A 21,779-nucleotide genomic window follows, 5' to 3' on the forward strand; every position below is an offset into this window, starting at 1 on the left:
AGGTGGGTAAATTAACTTACATACCCAACTCACCCGAGCATTAACCCTTTTTTGAATTCATTCACGTAACTTATTTTTTATCCAGTATCCTCTCCCCCATGTGTTTGAGTAGTGACATCCAATTCAATTTTATTTTGTACTTTACTGTATTACGCTTGTTTTTTCTACGTACTTTCTTTATTTCTTCACCCCTGATTTTACGAGGGGCTTTAATTATCACAAATCCACCCCAAAACAAAATAAACAAACAGGATTTTCACAACAACAACAACAAAAAAGTTTAAAAAAAAATAAAAAAAAATCAAAGGATACATTTTTGTCAACTATTATTTAAATCAATAATTAGAGACTCATTGACTCATTGTTGTTATTATTTTTATCAGGTACATACTACATTACCTCTAATAATCCATTTTAAAAAGGGGAGATTGATGAGATATGAGCTAGTTACCTTGTTCTTTTGTAAAACACTATATATTTTTCACGTTGAGAACTGAAATCTAGCGAAGTGGCACGTAAGGTTGCCTCAAATCCATGAAGGGTAAGGTTCACGGTCTGTTTCAATTTATTGAAAATAAAATAAACTAAACTAAACTGATTTTGGCTTAATTGAACTGAATAGAGCTTAAATGAATTGTTTATGAAAGAAGGAAATTAAAAACTGAACTGAACTAAAATTAAATTGAACAAAACAAGCCCTCAATTCTCATTAATGACAAATTTCCTCTATTTACTCTTTCTAGGAATAGAGATTCGATTCTCATTAGTGACGAATCTCCTCCCCTTACCCCTATTTGCGGAACAACATAATAATTCATGCCAACTATAAAAACATTATAGGAATAAGACAAGTGATATATTTATAAAAACAAAGGGAGTATAAAGATATACATAAAATAAGTATTTGAGATTCTGTACGGGATGGTACCGCCACCGATATAAGTAGATAAATTCGAATCGGATCTTGTCTTTTGGATCACTTTCTACATCGACCTATTACCAATATCAGCCTTCAACGTTGACCGTGGGGACAACTGCTTCCGTTCACGTGGTTTCGTGGATACCCACCGCCCACTTGAAAAACTAGATGCGTGGATCAACACGTGGCACCAATTTGGGGATTTCTATATATATCTAAGCATAATTCACTTTTAAGGTACGATTTTCTTTATCTAAACCCTTCTCTCTACAATATTCTCAAATGTCATGTCTTACTCATATAGTCATATTATTATATTACTGGTTTTATCATTGGAACGATTATCTTCGGACAAATTCCTCAAACTAGCTAATTCACGTTGACCATGTAAGTACCTAGTTGGACAATAAATTTTTACTAACACAAAATAAAGTGCAAGTTACCGGAGCTCACTCAAAACATATTCCTTTTGTGTTTTGTATTTTCAAATTTGATATTACTACCAAATAAAGTATCGAGACCAATTTCGTAAGTAGTAAGTACTCCTAGTGTCCTATATATTTTCTATGAGACATGTATACCCCACGTCTCCACTTTTGTTATAAAATTAACAAAGAAGACAAATTTTTTTGTAAAATTATCAGGTTAAAATCAAGAGCCCGTCTAGCTCAGTTGGTAGAGCGCAAGGCTCTTAACCTTGTGGTCGTGGGTTCGAGCCCCACGGTGGGCGTAACTTTTCTTTTATATGGAACAAAATTTCAACAAAAGAGTTTAAAGCTGCTATCTATCAGTAAAATTGTAAAAATCTACTCCATCCGTAACTTTCTTGTTCGGGTGGTTTCATAGACAATAAGCCCGTCTAGCTCAGTTGGTAGAGCGCAAGGCTCTTAACCTTGTGGTCGTGGGTTCGAGCCCCACGGTGGGCGCAACCGATTGACCTTTTTTGACTCGTATCCAAGACGTAAAATTTACTTGCACAACACCAAGATCGTATATTAGTATGAGCGTACATTAGTATGAGTACAATCCAGTTACACACTATCGAAATGCAACGATGAACAAATAAAATTATTTGATTTTATCGTTTGATGATTTCTCATTAACGTCACCACAAACTTTGTCTACAATGATAGCCCTTATCTCAGGCACTAGCCAACTCCACTCTCTTCTCATCATCATAAGTATCACCAATTTTAACATTTTTGTACCTATAATTCTTAGCCAACATCACAAAAACACACAAGTTTAACACAAAAACAACCACAAAGAGCCAGTAAAAATACTCAAGACGACTGTTCCTTGCCAATCCATTTTTTCCCACCATTCATCCCCGTCATATAATCCACAATAGTTATAACAAAACTCATAAGAAAGCTCCCAATGCCGTTAACACTAAGGTAAAACGCCATCCCTAAGCTCCTCATCGAATCAGGAACTTGTTCATAGTAATACTCTTGTAGTCCTACTAGGGAAAACCCGTCCCCTATACCACTCATCAAGATTTGAGGAACGAGCCAATACACATGAATTGTATTCCCTTGTAAAATCGCGTTAAGCCTTACTCTTTCTACCAAGGCCGAGACTACCATTGTTGCAATTAAGATGACCATGCCAATACCTATTCTTGTAAGGATGTTGATACCTCTTTCATTGCCCGTGACTCTCCTTAAGTACGGAAGTAAGACCTTGTCGTACACGACTAATGAAGCAGTCATAGAAGCTGCTGGAATTTCAAAGTGGTTGAACATTTTTCTATTCATTACACTGCCTTGCTTGATGAAGAATGTCGGGCCGAGGGCATTGCCTATGCCAAACACTAACGATGTTAGCCATATCGGAAACATGGCTATTATTAGTTTTAATTCCTCTACTTGTGTCACGGTTGCTAGCCTCCACGGACTTTGCTTCTTCTTTAGTACTACTTCATTACTTTTATATTTTTCGACTATTGCAGCTTTGTCAAGAAATCTGTAATACATATACATCAAGTTGTTCACAAGCTTATATTATTTTTAGTCACGTAAAAATTAAAATGGACAACACAAAGCATGCACAAACTTAATTTTGTATACTAGATTTCATGAACATTGTATTCAATTACCTTAGTCTATTAGTATGTCCCAAAAGTCGTGGTTGGAGCTCATCTGAATTGATAGCCTCATACAACAAAGAGGGATTAGAAGGGTACGGTAGATTTCTCTTAGCAATGGCGGCAACCAAGACTTGTACCAACGGGGTTAAGGGGCTTCCAAGGGCGTTCCTAGACTGATAAAATGGTCTTCCAAGAAAAAATACTAAGACAGTAACACCCATTGTTATGGTTAATGTTATAAATCCAATGCCCCAACTTACATTTTCTTGGATATACACTATCAAAGTTACTCCAACAAATAGGCCACTACATACCGCGATGTTCCACCAGTTGAAAAATGACATCTTTTGCTTCCTTTCTTTAGGATTGTTGTCGTCGAATTGATCCCCTCCGAAACTCTCAAGGCATGGCTTGTAACCCCCAGTTGCTAGAGCCATAAGGTAGGCTGCTACGAAGAAGACCGTCCCGTGGACCTTGCTAGCATGTTGGCATGGACTCGAGGTTGTTGTACCACAAGGTTTGAGGCTTGGAATGTATTGTGTCATGGTGAATATACCTAGACTCTGAATATAAAATAATGGAAGAAATGTACATCTTTGTTAGATTTTAATGAAACTGTGCTAAGATTTTGTATAATTGAAGGAATGTTATCTATTGACCCACTACAATCTTATAGCTTCAAATGTCAACACAATCTATAAACATGTGAACTAAAAATGTCAATAAAGGGTAAGTTAGATAATTATAATGGGCCGGGTTGTTTTGATTGGGCCTAGTGTCGTGGGTGAAAATAATTGAGTCAAGGCCCGAACAGCTACAAATTCTTAACCCAAGACTACGGTTAAAACCTCTAGTTGATAGCTCGTTTTGCCAAAATCTATCATGAGTCATTAGTCTCATTACAATCAAAGACCTATTGATTCCCGGAGATTGTTTTTTCTCCGCGTTTCTTTCTATTTATTACATATTATTATTATTTTTAAGTATTATTACGTGGTCTTATGTTAAACGTGTTAGAAATGTTGTTGCTCATTAGTCCTTACTTACTTAGATCAGTGTTTGTTGAGCTAATGAGAAAATCCAAATGTGAATATAAGTAATATACCACATTAATTGATTGTATAAGTGAGAGTTTGTATTGAGTTGTTTATCCCATATTGAAGATAGTAAAATATTGCTCCCACTGTATAAGGTTAAGAGGCTAACCAGCTAATCCTCATTGTTCTATGATTTTGGGGTGCCACCTTATCGGTACTCGTAGTATAAAGTGGATATTGTGCCGGGTATGAACTTGGCCAATTAAATGTGTTTCTTGATTTTAAATATTACGTACTCCGTATTACATTTGCCAATTTGCCCGACAAGGCAACACTTAATAGGCACTAACCTTTCCTTTTAAAAATAATTCATTGTACACTTCTAATATTATGAAAAGAGTCAAAATTAACCAACTACTTTATTAAATTAGTCTATATTCAATAATTAAGCGGATGGGACAACAATTAATGGCAAATCTTTATGATTAGCATAACTTTACCGATTATTAGGTGTAAAGTAAACTTATGATATTAAGGGTGTGCAAAGGATATAGAGATGAAGAGGACAAGATGTTGGAATAAAGATATGATATTGGTGAGTGAAATAAAAATAAAATATACAAAATTTTGTTTTTGTGGAAAATAAATATTTAATTATATATGAGAAATATACATTAAGGTATTTTGTTATAAGGAAATACAAATTAAAGTAGGTAATCGAGTTCTTAATACTTCGTATTTTTGTTAAATGATCGATCTTCCTTATCATTTTTTTTGCCATAAATTTTACATATTCGGGTATCTAATACTAAATTTCCAAGATTTGGGAATTGGAACTATGTGTATAGTACTATAAAACATATACCTAGAACTCAATCATCAGCCGTTTTTAATTTGGTTGAGTTGGTTTTCGATCTAAGACTATGAAAACCCATAGTATTACATTTGTTTCATATTGGATGTAATTTTTTTATGTTTTGTAAATAATATCCTAAAGTTGCATTTAATATGAAATGGAAAATTGGAAATAGTATGAAATATTAACCTTGTTTGGACTTATTTCATACCACATACAACACAATTACGTCAAACTTGTACACACCACCAAAATTTGATTCAAAGGAAGATGCATAATATAGAGATTAGAGGGGGTTGGACTTGCCAAGACATAAAGGATTGCGGAGAAGAGAATCATGAAGTAGCGACCAGTATATGCATCAGCTAGAAATCCACCAAGAAGAGGCATCACCGTGCTTACTCCGGACCATATATTCACGCTGTTCGCCGCCGTTTTCAGGTCTTGGTGCATCACCTTCGTCATGTATATTATCATATTTGATGATATACCAAAGTATGTCATTATCTCACTGAATTCAATTGCTGCATATATAGTACAATTAAGTTAAACCACACACTACAACTAGCATTATTAGGTGTTATTCCTATGTACGTATGTGGATCGGATTGGATCGAATCCTCTCTAGTCCTTTCAAAGATATCAATAAATGTACTTTCTCCGTTTTTATGAAATTATACAAATTAGAGTAACAATAAAACTCAATAAGATAGGATCTGGACTCGTCGTAAAGGTAACAATTATATAAACTTGTTACGTACTTGAATTGCTAGTGTATATAAGTAGAGAAGAAATGTTACCTAAGATGAAGAAAGAGGCTTTCCTCGAGCCAGTGGAAGCTCGAAGAGGAATCCTTCCTTTGTAATCAAATGATGAATCAAGAACTTGTGATTCCGCAACATTATGATTATTTTCATTGGCATTTGTTGTCTTTGAGATTTTCGACTCATCACTTTCACTGTGTTTCATGCATTTTTCTCACTTTCACTATATCAATAAATTTGTTGGAGTGGTTTAAATGATAGTTTGTTTAAGGTAGCACTCCCCCCCCCCCCCTATTATATACTCTATCTAGCCACTTAAGAATCGACTATGTGCATGTCATGTACCCATATCATATTGTCGTGGTAATAGTGCATGGCATTATATGACATATTCTGTATCTCTTCCGTTTCAAATTAATTGACATATTTATCATGTATAAATTTTATTGTAAATAGTTTATGCGCTAAAGTCCCGCTTACTTCACCTTAATTTTACAGAACTGAAATAATTTATTAAATTGAAATTATATTAGCTGAACTAAAATTATTTTTACCTGTTTTAATTTTTACTTGTTTCAAAAAATTATTTTTTTACTGATTTTCTGTTGTAATTCATTTTTAAAGTTACCGATTTTTATTGAATTAAAATTATTTTTACTAAACTGAAATTAGTTAAACTGAACTAAACTTATTTTTACTAAATTGAAATTATTTTTACTGAATATTTTTAATAAGATGAAGTGAACGAGGTCTAAGAGAATGAATCTAATAAGATTATACCTGATTATTTTTTTTCAATTTACTAATATTCAGTATAAACCACAAAAATTAGTCAGAGTAGAGATTGTATAGTTTCAAGATCAGAGTAAACGTGTTGGCTGATTTGAATTGAAAAGTGAAATAGGGAAAGTATCATACTAACACGTACAAGTTCACAGTCAACTAGACCCTTTCATTGAATCCCTTACATCTGAATTGATTCAACACATAATAATTACTAGCTTAGTTATTATTCATTCAATCAGTGAAATTAGGGATAGTAGCTTCAGGAAGATTAGCCTTAGCAGCAGCAGAGGGCTCAACACCAGGGTGAGGTTCAACAGTCTTACCTAGAAGCACCTTTGGCAAATCACCCTTTATTCCCTTCAAATAAAATGTGTATAATATCGTGAATGGGTAAACAATTTGTTGCAATTTCACTTGTCCATAGGCTCCCTCGAAGATGCCCGAACCGCCCGTGATTGATAAATAACATGTCTCATAGGTTAAGTATGGTCCTTGGATTGAAATGTGACCAAGATCTCCAAAGTACATGCTGTATACTGCTTCAAATCTCACTCCATTTTTTTCTGGCTTGTTTTGGATAACGATGCACATTCCTGCTGTTATTCCTAGCCTTGTTTCTAAGTCTCCTGTGTATAACTGTTGTCATCACAAATTGTGAGCAGCATTTTTTGTCAATCTATTCATTAATTAACCGTTTTTTGTAATTCATGTGTAAAGAGATCGGTACAATTCAAGTCAAAGAGATCGGTACAATTTAAGTCAAAGAGATCGGATATTTAGAACAGTTGTTCTCTTTTTCTTCTTAGTTCTTACTAGATGACAAGAAACACAAGTACACAAGCACACAAGAAAATATATTCACTCTGACTTTTTAAGGAGAAATTAAATAATTAATATTGCCTCCGTTTTCTTTTTTTTGCAACACTTCCCTAAAAAAGAAATGTCACAATACTTGCAACACACTATAAAAAGAAAGTTACTTTATGGAAAAACTATATTATTTCCTTTATTTAAAGCACATGGCCCACTAAATTACACTCCTAACAACCACTCATTCCATTTTAAAGTGTATTATATCATGTGAACCTCACATTTCTTAAATACCGTTAAAAAGTATGTGTTGCATCTAAAAGAAAACAGAGGAAGTACAAGTTTTATCTTCATGATAAAAAAAATAAAATAAAATTAATAGCATTTTTGTAAATAAATCAAAAACTTTTGTTAAATGTAGATCCCATTTATGTTATTTATGAAATGTCATATTGAGATTTGATGTTGATTTATTTACAAAATTGCCATTTGATAACGTTTTTTTTTGGGTTTATTATGAAGATGAATTGAGACTCCCTCGAAAATGCATGAAGAAAAAGTCACAATTACCTTGTTGATGAAAGGAACCAAGTCACCAAGAGCAAAAACAGGTTTCTTGCTAAGTTTAAGAACAACAGGGCTTTCACGATCTCCATCATCAATCTGATAAGCACTGAATTCATGAATCTTAACATCTGATGATTCATCAACCTTAACCTCTGAAAATTAATTACCCACAAAAATGATTCATTAGTAACATTATTCCAATATCAATAATTTTCAAAATTACAGTAACTTAAAATTCAAGTTTAATTTATGCATACTTTCTGCAACAGCAGAAGAGTTTCTGCAAGTAAAAGATCTAGCAGACAGCTGATTTGCAGAGTTATATTTCAGGGGTTTGTTAGTGACAGAAAATCCAGAAGATTTAAACCCAATTTCACCAAATTTAGCAGGAGAAAATGCAAAAGATTTTGATTTTTGGCAAGTTTGAATTGAAGAACAAATGTTGTTTGATAAAAAGGAAGATGATGCAGCCATTTTAATCAGTAAAAGATTGACACTTTGTAAAAGTTTGAATTAAAAAGAGAGAAAACAGAGGATATATTTGATGATTTTGTGAAGAAAAAGGAGCAGAAATTGTTTGGTATAAATAGAGGAAAGTACGTGAAAAAAATGTAAAAATGATCGGGAAATGATGGAATTTAAGCACAGAACAATATTTTTTTTTTTTGAAAACAAGCACTGAACAATATATTTTTTTTTTTGAAAACAAGCACAGACCAATATAAATAAACACAAAAGTGATAGACTTTAAGTTTGTAAAAAAAAACATGGTTAATTTGAATTTATATAAATTCAAGTTGCTTTTCACACATCGGCAATATAAACCAATCTTAAAACATGCATGTAATCTTGAGAAATATGCACTCTAATAATAACACATGCATACATGCACTCGATTGAAAATTATGCACTCTAATACAGTAATACGGCTAAGTCATGCACTCTATTGATTCTGAAGCTCGCAAATTGTAGTGTTGTTTTTTGGCGAATAAAGACTTGCAACTAGTTTAGAATTCACTTAGCAATCTCAGCTCGAAGTCCCAAAGTCAAATCTTAATTATTGTGTGTGGACCTGGTTCACAATAAATTATTGTGGACTCGAAGTTTATAAATGTTTAACTGATACTCGTATTATATTGAATATAGTGATCCTAATTTTAACCATAGTAACCTTAATTTTAACATTTAATTTTGGGTTCCTTTTTTAGTATTAAATTGGGAATTTATCGACAATTTACGAGTAAATCGGTGTAATAAATGGTTATTTATTGTCTTTCCTTTCCATTTTTAGCTTCTTTTTCCTTTAATTTTAACATAGTAACCTTTGTTAAAATTTGTGTAACCTTTAATATTATACGAACCCAAAGTACTATGTTATATTGAACATAGAGACTCATTTTAACATAATGACTTTATTATTCATGTTGATTAGTACATTATATAATTTGTCATAAAAAAAACATTTTATGACCTTTATAATAATACAATGACTTTTTATTTTAACATGATAACCTTTTATTTTAATATAGTGACTTTTTTTTATTGATAAAAAGATCATAGTGTCCTAATATTAGTGGTTCACAATAAATTAATGTGAATTGGGTCTATTTAAGAGTTTGTACTTTTTTACAACTATTGCTGCTGAATTAGGGCATGTTCACATTTACTTAATTTCAGTTCAGTTCAGTTCAACTCCAATCAGTTCAGTTCAGTTCAGCTCCAATTAATTCAGTTCAGTTCAGCTCTTAATTTCCCTCTCTCATAAAATATTCATTTCAGCTCAATTCAGTTCAGTTCAGTTCAGTTCCAATCAGTTCAGTTCAGCTCCAATCAGTTCAGTTCAGCTCAGTTCAGTAAAATGTGAACAGACCCTTAGACAAAAAAAATTAGAAAAAAAAAAGCATAAAAGATGAGGCTTCACAGTCTTACAAAGAAGCTCTTTAGGCAAATTTCCCTTAATTCCCTTAAGTAGTTTGTGTAGAAAAGCTTTAGGGCCTGTTCTCATACATTTATTTTCAGTTCAGTTCAGTTCAGTTCAGTTCAATTCAGCTTCTAATTTCCTTCTCTTATAAAATATTCATTTCATTTCAGTTCACTTCAGTTTTAGCTGAGTTCAGTTTATGAGAGGAGGCCCTTAGGGCCTCAGTGGTACAAAATATTCTGCAATTTAATTGATGGCCAAGTATGTTACATCATATAGGTTAAGTATGGTCCTTGTAGTGTCACTTTGATGGATATAAATCGATCTTGATATATATTGTGGAAGGAATTAACCATGATGTAATTTTATCGCGGTAGATGTTTCTACATTAAGTGATTGACATTTTATGTATATATAAATTCTGTAAATTGTGTTTAATAAGTATTGATATATAGTTGTGTTTTTCATTAAATGAAATAAGGTGAACATAACTGAAAATGGCTGATGAGTATCGTTTATAAATGTCACTAGGACCTGTTCTCATACGTTGAAATTCAATCCAGTTCAGTTCAGTCCAGTTCAATTCAGTTCAGTTTAGCTGAGTTCAGTCAATGAGAACAGACCCTAACAAATGGTCTATAGCTAGTTTTTCGTATGTTGAGAAAATATACACAAACTTTCATAGTGGTTGGCCACACAATGTGACCAGCCACAGTTTTTTTTGGAAAGAATGATTGGGGTTACTTGGTTAAAAGTTACTCGGTTGGTCAGAGTTAGTCAGAGGTTATTTACTCAGGAGTTACTCAATCAGTCAGGGGTTACTCGTGTACGTGTTAGTTGGCCACACACCAAAATTGCTGGAAAATACGACGACCCTATTAATGTAACATATTGTATGTAATTACTTTAGTATTACTTGTTGAATCTCAAACCAAGCTTTAGATTACAAAAAATTGAAAGGTTGTAGTCAAATAGTATCCTTATAGTCCATAAAAATAGTTTAACGAATTTATGCAATAGAAACAAGTCAAACACTCAAACATGTAAAGGAACCACAAGTTCATAACCAACCAGACCCTCCCTTACATGTGAAGGAACTAAACACAGACATATGCCCAAGTCATTGATTCAACCCGTAATATTTACTAGTAATAATCAGTCGGTAAAATTAGGAATAACAGCTTCAGGAAGAGTAGCCTTAGCAGAAGCAGAGGGCTTAACACCAGGATGAGGTTCAACAGGCTTACACAGAAGCACCTTTGGCAAATCACCCTTAATTCCCTCCAAATAAAATGTGTAGAATACCTTGTATGGGTACAAATAGTGTATCATTTTCACCTTTCCATAGGCTCCCTCGAAGATACCCGAACCGCCTGTGATGGATAAATAAGATTCATCATAGGTTAAGAACGGTCCTTGGATTGAAATGTGACCATAATCTCCAAAGTACATGCTGAATGCTGCTTCACATCTATCTCCATTTATTTCAGGCTTGTTTTGGATTACGATGCGTATTCCTGCTGTTATCCCTAGCCTTGTTTCTAAGTCTCCTGTGTACAACTGATGCCTTCAAAAATTATTATGAGTAATGAAAATTGTAGTCATACTCTGTATTAGATTAATTTTAGATTAGTCTTTTGTGATTCATGCGTAAAGAAAATTATAGTCATACTCCGTTTTTATTTTTATTTTTTAGATTATTAGTCTTTCACAGAAAATCATAAAATTATGAAATTACCAAAATGAAATACACTTCTTTTCCTTAACGTGAAGAATTTTTTATTTATTTTGCAAGTACAATTCATATAGAGTATATACTCTACTTTGTAAGTTGTTGGATTACTCTTTGAGTCGTAAGTGTTCATTTTCATAGTATAATTTTGTTTAAATTTCTCAATTTTTAATTATACTAATAGTTAAAGAGGGCGCTAATTAGTATAAAAGTGTAAAGGTACGTAGCCTATGGTAGAAGTCAAAATGTAACATACATTATCGAGAAATAAACAGACTATATTGGTGACAATTCTAGACCAATTTACACAAAAAGTTCATAAGATCAAAGCTTACAAATGTCATCATGCACAAAATCATTACATATATATTAAAAATAGAGTAAAGATTGATACCTTGTTGGTGAAAGGAATCAAGTCACCTAGAGCCAAAACAGGCTTCTTGCTAAGTTTGAGAACAGCAGGGCTTTCACGGTCTCGCTCATTAATCTCATAAACACTGAATTTATGAACCTTAACATCTGGTAATTACCCATAAAAATTATAAATTAGCAACATAATTCCAAAATCAATACAAAAAAATTAGAGTAGAACATGGAAGTTAATGCATACTTTCTGAAAGATCAGAAGAGTTTCTGCAAGTAAAAGATCTGACAGGGAGTTGATTTGCTGAGTTAAATTTCAGGGATTTGTAAGTGACAGAAAAGCCAGAAGGTTTAAATCCAAGTTCATCAAATTTAACAGGAGATAATGCAAAAGGTTTTGATTTTTGGCAAGTTTTAGTAGAAAAAATGGTGTTTGATAAAAGAGAAGATGATGCAGCCATTTTTACTAAAGATTGAAACTTTGCAAAAAGTTTGGATTTTAGAGAGAAAACAGAGGATTTGGTGAAGAAAAAGGATTGGAATTTGGTTGGTATAAATAGAAGCCAGAGAAAAATGTAAAGATGATATGGGAAAGTTGCAAAATGTCACAGACCAATGATGCAGCCAATTTTATCAGTAAACACCAAGGTAGACTGGCAGACTGTGGTCTTGGATTTATAAAATAAAAACCTTATTTTTAGTTTGCAATAAAAAAAACATGGTTGAATTTAATTTGTATAATTAGAGTGGTCAAGTGCATCAATTTTTTCGGGGTTGTTTTCACACCAGCCAAATACCCAATAATAACACATGCACTCTATTGATTCTGGATCTTGCAAATCGTACAATGTTTATTTAGGCAAGTAACAAAGAACAGACGTTGGTGTAACTGGCTAGAGATTCACCTTGTGATTTTAGGCATAAGATTGAATCCTTCTAATTGTAAGCACTTGGACTCTTGGAGTGAAAATCCTTTACCCTTTACCTCAGTTTCAAGAGCCGAACCCATAAAGCCAATTTTAAGATGATACTATCCCGTTCTTTGTTATCTTCTCAGTCGCATTTTGCACGGTTTTCAATATACAACTTTGGAGGCTATGTATATCAAAGAGATCGAGGTTTCCAATTGAATCTAATATGTTCCCATAAATGTTCCCATAAGCTATATCAATGCATGGACTTTCCTTGAAGTCCTCTCTTATAATGATTCTTGATGAGGGAGCATGATCAAGTCTTCAAATTATCAAGAAGGCGTCTTTCCTTGAACTATTAAGAGCATTAGTGTAAGAGTCACTTGAATAAAGACATTATTGACAGGAAGTATCAGATCCGTATACCTGTGAAAACTCAACATCCTTGTACACTTGTACCATATAATCTCCTCCAAAATGTTAAGAGGCGATTATCATAACCCGAAGGAGGCGCAATTGGTGGTTGTTGAGCCTTTTGGTTTTGATGGACAAATTGACAAACTCGACTAATGAATGTTTTGAGTCTTTGGTGAATAAAGGGTTCAAGCAAAGTTCGTTCCGGAGTAGGAACTTAGATACGGAGTAGCATTCTCTAAAAAGCCTCGTGCAAATCTCACGTTCTAGTTTTAATTGTGAGCACTCAATAATATAAAGTCGGAAAGGAACTCAATGACTTATGTTATTAAAAAGACTACTGGAATAAAATTAGTTTTAAAAGATAATTTCTTAAGGAAAAAGATAATTTATAAAAGTTTTATCTAGTCATCTATTTTCGAATAAAGATAATTATCTAAGATAATTATCTAGTGGTTTTAATATAAATAATTAATTTATCTTTTCAAATAAAATCCTTTTTAAAATAAAATCTTTTTAAAACAAACTTTTGATAAAGTTAACAAGCAGTTTTCTTTGTTGTGAAATTCTCTGATTATACGGTTTTATCAAAGCTAATGTTTATCAAGTTGTTGAGATAGTGGATTAGTGAGATAAGGCTAGGAAACCTCCTTCATGATCACCATCTGTCAAGATAACTCCACAAGTTGTTAGTGGGGTGTTGGCATGTGGACGTGATTATAGTGGAGGTTAATGACTAAGCCTTCTCTATAAATACTCATGCAAACTATCTCAGTTAAACACAACTCTTGAGCATAAAAATTCCAGTAGCAACCTAATAATATAAAGAGAGTTATTTTCCTTCATATATTCTTGAGTGTAATAGGTATTTGTAATTACAGATTGTATTGAAGCACATTGGGGTTTGGGATTGTGAGTTTGTGTAAGGTGAGGTCAAGGAAGCTTCGCTGCTGAAGGCTTCTGTGAGAGTTGGGAACAAGTTCCTAATTTGTGGAACTTGTTAACGGGTTTGAATCTTCACTTGTAAAGAGTTTGATTACATAGTGGAAATTTAGAAAAGCCTATATCTTCTCTCGTCATTATTTCATTTAGTTAAATTCCGCAAAAGTTTTTAGATTTCATCTCAAATACAATTCATCCCCCCTCTTGTATTAGCCAGTTAAACTTTCAGTTGGTATCAGAGCAGGAACTCAGAGCACGCAGGCAACCCTGTTGAGTAAGTTCCTGGGAAAATGGCTTACACAGAGGAAAAGGAATTCAGGAGTACATCCATTCAAAGGCCTCCATACTTCAACGGCAAATATTATCCTTATTGGAAGGATAAGATGGAAATCTTTATCCAAGCAGAGAACTATCATGTATGGCTTATTATACAAGTAGGAGATTACGAAATTACGAAAATGAATGCTAACAATGAGGTAATCCCTAAACCTATGGATGAATATGAAAAAACTGATTTTGAAAAACTAGAAATGAATGCTACTGCCAAAAAGTTTTTAATTTGGGGACTTGGACCCGATGAACATACTCGTGTCAAAGGGTGCAAGTCCGCAAAGGAAATTTGGGATCTTCTGGAAGTTACACATGAAGGAACGTCAGATGTTAAACGTTCCAAAATAGACATTCTTTTGTCTCAGTATGAGCGCTTTGAAATGGGAAACAAAGAATCCATTAAAGACATGTTTACTCGATTTAAAAGTATTGTTAACGAACTAACGTGTCTTGGTAAGATAATTCCTATAGATGAGCAGGTCAGAAAGGTCTTAAGAAGTCTTCCAGACAATGACAGATGGAGAGCAAAGGTTGCAGCTGTGCAGGAATCAAAAGACTTCACCAAGTTCAATCTAGAACAGCTTGCGGGTTCCCTCATTACCCACGAGATCCAGTTGAACAACCGGACTCAGGAGACTGTCAAAAGTCAAGGGCTAGCACTAAAAGCTAATGAAGAATCCGAAGAGAAGTCTGACATTGATGAAGAAGAAGCTGCAATGTTGGTGAGAAGGCTGAAAAAATTCTATCGTAATAACAAGTTTTTAAAAAAGAAGAAAGGATACAGTAAAAGAAATCAGGAATCCAAAGCCAAGTCTTCTTGTCACAAATGTGGAAGCACCAACCACTTCATCAAAGAGTGTCCATTATGGGAATCTGAGAAAGGCAAAGGAAAAGAAGCTGATCAAAACAGAAACTCCAAACCTAACTTTTCTAAAACAAATTTCAGGTTAGCAATGATTTCCACGTGGGGAGAATCAAGTTCCGAAGAAGAGGAACAGGAACACACAGACGATGAAGTAGCCAATCTCTGACTAATGGCAAAGCATGATGATAAGGTAGTCATTCAACCTAGTTATTTGAAATCTCTCTCAAAGGATAAGTTAATCTCTTTATTGTTAGAAACCTTAGATGAATATAAAGAATTATGTGCAAAACTAAGGCAAGCCGAAAAGACAACTGGAATTTGTAGAGATCATGTTAAGTATCTGAATAGCTTAAGAAATGATGTTCAAGGCAGATTCTTTGAATTGTTAGATAAAAATATTATGCTAAAAGAATCCCTTGAAAGAGTCAAGAGTGAGAATATCATGCTGAATATTGAATTGACTCAATATAAAATGATGTGTACTAACATTGATTCTTGCAGGTCTACTGAAGTTCCTTTAATCATGTTTAATGAACTAGAGCATGTTAAGAAAGAGATAAAGGATACTAATGATAAAAATGAGAAACTAGAAAAGGACCTAGAAATTGCAAGAAAAAGTAAAAATACAGCAAGCACGGGTGTTCCCAAGTGGGTAAAGGAAGCTCAGACAAAAAGAACAGAAGGTCTAGGCTATGTCCATAAGAAGAAGTCTACTGGAAAGAAAAAGAAGTATGTGGATTTGCCTAGTGAGACTGTTTGTTCATTTTGTGGTAAACAAGAACATCGCAGTGAAGAATGTACTAAGAAAGCAAAATAGTACAATAAGAATGTGAACTATGTTTGGCAGAAGAAATCTGATTCAAATGTGTCAACACAGGAACCCATGAATGAAAGGGTTCCTGCTACTAACCCTTAATTTCTTTTGCAGGTCGCAGTGAGGGGGAACAACCAGTGGTACCTCGATAGCGGTTGTTCTAAGCACATGACAGGAGATGAATCCAGATTTCTCTCACTGACGGCCTATACAGGGGGAACAGTGACCTTTGGAGACAATAAGAAAGGCAACATTGTTGTTGTTGGCAAAGTAGGAAGGTCATGTTCCCATGCAATTGACAATGTATTTTTAGTCGAGGGTTTGAAGCATAATCTACTCAGTATTTCTCAGTTTTGTGATAAAGGAAACCCTGTAAGCTTTTCTTCTGAAAAATGCAAAATCATCAACAATAACACTGGAAAAATCGTTTTGGAAGGAACTCGTAAAGGGAACACGTATACCGTGGACCTTAACAAAGTTCCAAAATACAATCTATCTTGTTTAAGTGTTATTGAGGATGATCCACTTCTATGGCATAAACGTTTTGGCCATGCTAGTCTTTCATTGCTTGACAAATTAAGGTCAAAGGACTTGGTAATCGGATTACCTTCTATCAAGTTCCTAAATGACAAAATTTGTGAAGCCTGCATCAAAGGAAAGCATATTCGATCATCATTTAAATCAAATAAAATGGTAAGCACCACAAAACCATTGGAACTCATTCATATGGATTTGTGTGGCCCCGTTAGAATTCAAAGTAGAAGTGGAAAAAGATATGTCTTAGTTCTTGTGGATGATTATTCTAGATTTACATGGGTCATATTCTTACATAGTAAAGATGAAACTTTTGATATGTTTATGACTTTCTTGAAAAAGACACAAAAATCAATAGGTAATCAACTTATTCATATGAGAACTGACCATGGTACGGAATTCGAAAATTCCAAGTTTGATGAATTTTGCAGGGAACAGGGAATAAGTCACAATTTCTCAGCGCCAAGAACACCACAACAAAATGGTGTGGTTGAGAGGAAGAACCGAACATTGGAAGGCATGGCTAGAACATTGCTAATAGCAAGTGGGCTTCCAAGGAATTTTTGGGCAGAAGCCGTTTACACAGCATGCTATATTATCAACCGAGCCATGCTCAGACCAATGTTGGACAAGACACCTTATGAACTGTTAAAAGGGAGAAAACCTAATATTGCTCATTTAAGAGCCTTTGGATGCAAATGCTTTGTTCACAATAATGATAAAAGAAATCTTGGAAAATTTGATGAAAGGAGTGATGAAGCAGTCTTTTTAGGATATGCATCTAATAGTAAAGCTTATAGAGTTTACAATAAGAGGACTATGTGTGTAGAAGAAAGTATACATGTGATTTTTGATGAAACTAATAATTATGATTGTATACAGGAATATGAAGATGGAGATTTTGAAATTGGTCTCACTCATTCAACAGACCAAGATGAAGAATTAATTCCCAGAAAGCAGCCTGTTCGAATTACTGAAAATACTGATAAGGAACCTACTGAAGTTCCAAATAATACTGAAGCCTCTGTTCAAAATACAGAAGAAACAGAAAACACAGAAGGCGAAGCAAATGCAGAAGCAGAACACCATGAAGAAATGGAAGAAAGAGCAACTCAAAATAACACTTTTATACCAGCTCAATCATTCCAACCAAAGCCATGGAAACATCAAAGGTCACACCCCCTGGATAAAATTATAAGTGACCTAAGCAAGGGAACTCAGACGAGATCCCAACTGAGAAACTTTTGTGCATTCAACGCCTTCCTATCAACACTAGAACCTCGAAATCACAAAGAAGCCTTGGAAGATGCTGATTGGATTGTTGCCATGCAAGAGGAATTAAATGAACTCGAAAGAAACAAAGTGTGGCACCTTGAACCTAAACCAAAGAATCAAAAGGTTATTGGTCTCAAATGGGTATACAGGAATAAGCTAGATGAACATGGCACAATTGTAAGGAACAAGGCAAGATTGGTTGTTAAAGGCTACAATCAGCAGGAAGGTATCGATTTTGAGGAGACTTTCGCTCTTGTAGCTAGATTAGAAGCAATTCGTATTTTTATTGCATTTGCTGCATTTATGGGTTTCAAACTTTATCAAATGGACGTCAAATGTGCTTTTTTAAATGGTTTTTTAAAGGAAGACGTCTATGTTGAACAACCACCTGGATTTGAGGATCCAAACTTTCCTAACCATGTTTTTAAGCTTGATAAAGCACTGTATGGATTAAAACAAGCTCCAAGAGCCTGGTATGAAAGACTTTCTAAATTCCTTTTACAAAATGATTTCAAAAGAGGAAAAGTTGATAAAACTTTGTTCTTAAAATCAAAAGGAACTCATTTATTAATTGTACAAATTTATGTTGATGATATTATTTTCGGTGCAACTAATGAATCCTTGTGCAAGTACTTTGCCGATTTAATGAGCAGTGAGTTTGAGATGAGCATGATGGGGGAACTCAACTTCTTCCTTGGGCTCCAAATTAAGCAAACTAACGAAGGAATAATGATCCATCAGCAGAAATATGTGAAGGAGTTATTGAAAAAATACAGTATAGAAAGCACAAAGATAAACCACACTCCCATGGGAACAACCACAAGGTTGGACCAAGACCCCAAGGGAACTCGTGTGGACCAAACAAAATACAGAGGTATGATTGGTTCCTTGTTATATTTAACTGCTAGCAGACCTGGCATTTCGTTTAGTGTAGGTCTTTGTGCAAGATTTCAATCAGATCCAAAGGAATCGCATCTAACAGCCGTCAAAAGGATTCTACGATACTTAAAAGGGGTGGAAGACTTGTGTCTGTTCTATCCAAAAAGTGACTCATTTGACCTAAGAGGATATGCTGATGCTGACTATGCAGGAGATTTAGTAAATCGTAAAAGCACGTCAGGTATGGTCCAATTCTTAGGCTCTTGCATGGTTTCTTGGAGTTCCAAGAAACAAAACACTGTTGCTCTATCCACCGCCGAAGCAGAATATGTGGCTGCTGCTGCATGTTGCTCTCAATTGCTATGGATAAAACAACAGTTGCGTGACTATGGCATTATTTTAGAGTGCGTTCCTATTCATTGTGATAACACAAGTGCAATTTGCATCTCTAAAGATCCAGTACAACACTCTAAAGTTAAGCATATACATGTAAGGCATCACTTTTTGAAAGATAATGTTGAAAAGGGCTTAATTAAGCTAGATTTTATTTCTACTGAATGTCAAATTGCTGATATATTAACTAAGCCTTTAAGCAGAGACAAGTTTGAAAAGATGCGTGTGGAATTGGGGATGCTACGGCTAAAGTGATTTTTGTTTGGAACCCCTAAGGTAAAATCGGATGTAACTAACAATGCTATGCTTAATCTTATGTGCATAACACAGTTGAAATTACCTAGGGGAAAGATTTGTGAAGTATTGAAAAGTCACTTATACATACTTTTAATATGTTAAAAATATTGAGCCATGTTGTTTCAAGTTCCCTTTTCATCATTCTTTATTCTCTGTATCATGATCACGTAAATTATCATCATAATTTACGATCAATTTGCACTTATCTATCTTTTTAAATTTTTTTTTTCTATCTATTTTCCTTCTTGTTATTATTTTTTTTTCCTTATTTTTTATTCTTATCTTTTTCCTTATTTTTTTTATGTTCAATTCTTTTTCTATTCCTCATATAATTCAAAAATACAAAATGATTTTTTTCGTAAGATAAGGAGCTAGTATATTCACTACTCCTTACTTTCCGTATATTTCTTATCTTTTAAAAGTTTATCTTTTATTGTATTAAGTTTGACTATTGCAATTAATCCACCCTATTAAAATCCTACTACCTCTAAAACTACTCTACTACCTCACCATATAAACCGTCACTTTTTCTCACCCTTCCCAATTAAACTCTTTTTCTTTAACACTCCACCCTCACCAATCACATCAAATTAACTTCTCCATACACCCTCATAAAAACCGGCCTCACTCTCTCTCATTCCTATTCACACTATTCATCTTCTCCTTCCTTTCAACTCACCTTCATAACCATGAAAACCAACCTAAACTCAACACCGAAACCACCAAAAACCCGAATACCTCCTCCCAAACCTTCCTCTGCTGGCGGCTCCCCTGAACCAGTCCCACTTGCCGTCGTTCACCCACAAGCTCCAACAAAGAGAAAGGCTACAACCGTGAAAGGAGGCGACAGAAAGAGGCGAAGCTCTCAAAAGTTTCCATCTTGGAACTACACTCACGGCTATCACATCAATTATGACTGGTGTACGGCAAGTAAGTTCTCCGAATTCATCTCCTTAATTGATTATCAAGAATGGGTGCATTTGTTCCAGAATTGTTCTCACTATCCAATTTACCCTAAGTTTCTGTTTGAATTTAAAAATACTTTCAAACACAACAATGGTGTATGCACGGCTACAGTCAAAGATACTCACATTCATTTTGATGTTGCATATTTAGGGAACTTGTTTCAAGTCCCCACCTCTGGCTATAGTTCGTACCTAAAACACAAACAAATTGTGCAAATTGGGCATTATGATGAGAATAGAATAATCAAATTTATAGGTGGAAACCCGAAAAGCAAGACTTCACATCATAACATACTCACTCCCCTTCACAAATTACTGTTCAATTTCACATGGAGAGGCATTGTTCCCCGTTTGCAAAAACGAAGCACAGTATCCTTACTAGATGCAACCATCATCTTTTGTCTTGCTCGGAAAATAAAAATAAACTTTCCAAAACTGATGATTGAACATTTGGTTTTCTATGCTGCTAAAACTACTATTCCATATGGATCTCTCCTTACTGTGTTGTTTAAGTCTTTTGGGATTGATGTTGAAAGTGAGTCACCCACTTATATTAAACCTGAGAACATTCTTTCGGAGCAATCTTTGCTTCGCCTGAGCCTTAAACTTGAGAGTGGGATAATTACTTTCTTGACTAGAGGAGGAGAGGAGAAAAATAGTGGAAAAGGGAAAACACAGGTTGTAGAGGGAGATACAAGTGAGTCAGAAGAGGAGGAAAGTGAATCTGAAAAAGAAGAAAGTAAAGAAAAAGGAGAGGAAGACAAAGAGGAGGAAGAAATTTCTGAAGGGGAACCACAGGAGGCAGAATTTGAGAAAGAAGAGGAGACTCAGAGTGAGGGGGAATCTAGTTCAGAAAGTGAGAGTCTTGACCTCCCTTTTAAAGGGGAACTTAGGAGGAGTAAGAGGAAAATTGTCAAACCTACTGTTTCTACTCTAAAGCCTGTGATTATTGAAGACATTAGTTCTTCAGATCACTCTGACCCTGATTTTACCCCTACACAAGTTCCTTTTGCTTCCGAGCCATCTTCTGTTCATGACTCCCCCCCAAAACAAGCTCAACCCTCTTCCACTCCTGTTTCACCTCCAAAACAGACTTCTCCCTCTCCCTCCCCAGCTTTTCCTACATCACAGCCTACATGCTTTGTTGCTTTCTCTGGAACAAATGCTTCTATTTTTGATATTCAACAGGTGAAAGAAGATATGGAGCAGCTGATAAAGATAGTGAGCACAAAGCTGGAGGAAATGGCAAAGCAGCTGACTTCTCTTCAACGCCAAGTGCAGGCTGTGGCAGACACTCAGGCAACTAGTTTTAC

At 34.5% G+C, this 21,779-nt stretch overlaps 2 protein-coding genes, 2 non-coding genes and 1 pseudogene across 4 annotated transcripts; 2 read left to right on the forward strand and 3 right to left on the reverse strand.

Annotated features, from left to right (window-relative positions):
- The first annotated feature begins 1,576 nt into the window (after window positions 1–1,576).
- On the forward strand, window positions 1,577–1,649 carry TRNAK-CUU. The gene has a single exon. It is a non-coding gene; the product is annotated as a tRNA-Lys (tRNA).
- A 123-nt stretch (window positions 1,650–1,772) lies between these two features.
- TRNAK-CUU lies at window positions 1,773–1,845 on the forward strand. Its single transcript has one exon. It is a non-coding gene; the product is annotated as a tRNA-Lys (tRNA).
- A 54-nt stretch (window positions 1,846–1,899) lies between these two features.
- LOC110733356 lies at window positions 1,900–5,917 on the reverse strand (annotated as a pseudogene).
- Window positions 5,918–6,578: 661 nt separating this feature from the next.
- On the reverse strand, window positions 6,579–8,305 carry LOC110733354 (allene oxide cyclase 4, chloroplastic-like). Its single transcript, XM_021913386.1, has 3 exons — window positions 8,102–8,305; window positions 7,835–7,975; window positions 6,579–7,090 (listed from the first exon to the last, which is right to left on the reverse strand). Exons 1-3 carry the CDS (start codon window positions 8,303–8,305, stop codon window positions 6,686–6,688), a joined length of 750 nt encoding a protein of 249 aa, XP_021769078.1. The 3' UTR covers window positions 6,579–6,685.
- A 2,602-nt stretch (window positions 8,306–10,907) lies between these two features.
- Window positions 10,908–12,308, reverse strand: LOC110733355 (allene oxide cyclase, chloroplastic-like). The gene is made up of 3 exons (XM_021913387.1): window positions 12,095–12,308; window positions 11,879–12,006; window positions 10,908–11,312 (listed from the first exon to the last, which is right to left on the reverse strand). Exons 1-3 carry the CDS (start codon window positions 12,306–12,308, stop codon window positions 10,908–10,910), a joined length of 747 nt encoding a protein of 248 aa, XP_021769079.1.
- Window positions 12,309–21,779: the final 9,471 nt, after the last annotated feature.

The sequence above is a fragment of the Chenopodium quinoa genome, unplaced genomic scaffold (assembly GCF_001683475.1).
Source record: "Chenopodium quinoa cultivar QQ74 unplaced genomic scaffold, ASM168347v1, whole genome shotgun sequence".
Taxonomy (NCBI): domain Eukaryota; kingdom Viridiplantae; phylum Streptophyta; class Magnoliopsida; order Caryophyllales; family Amaranthaceae; genus Chenopodium; species Chenopodium quinoa.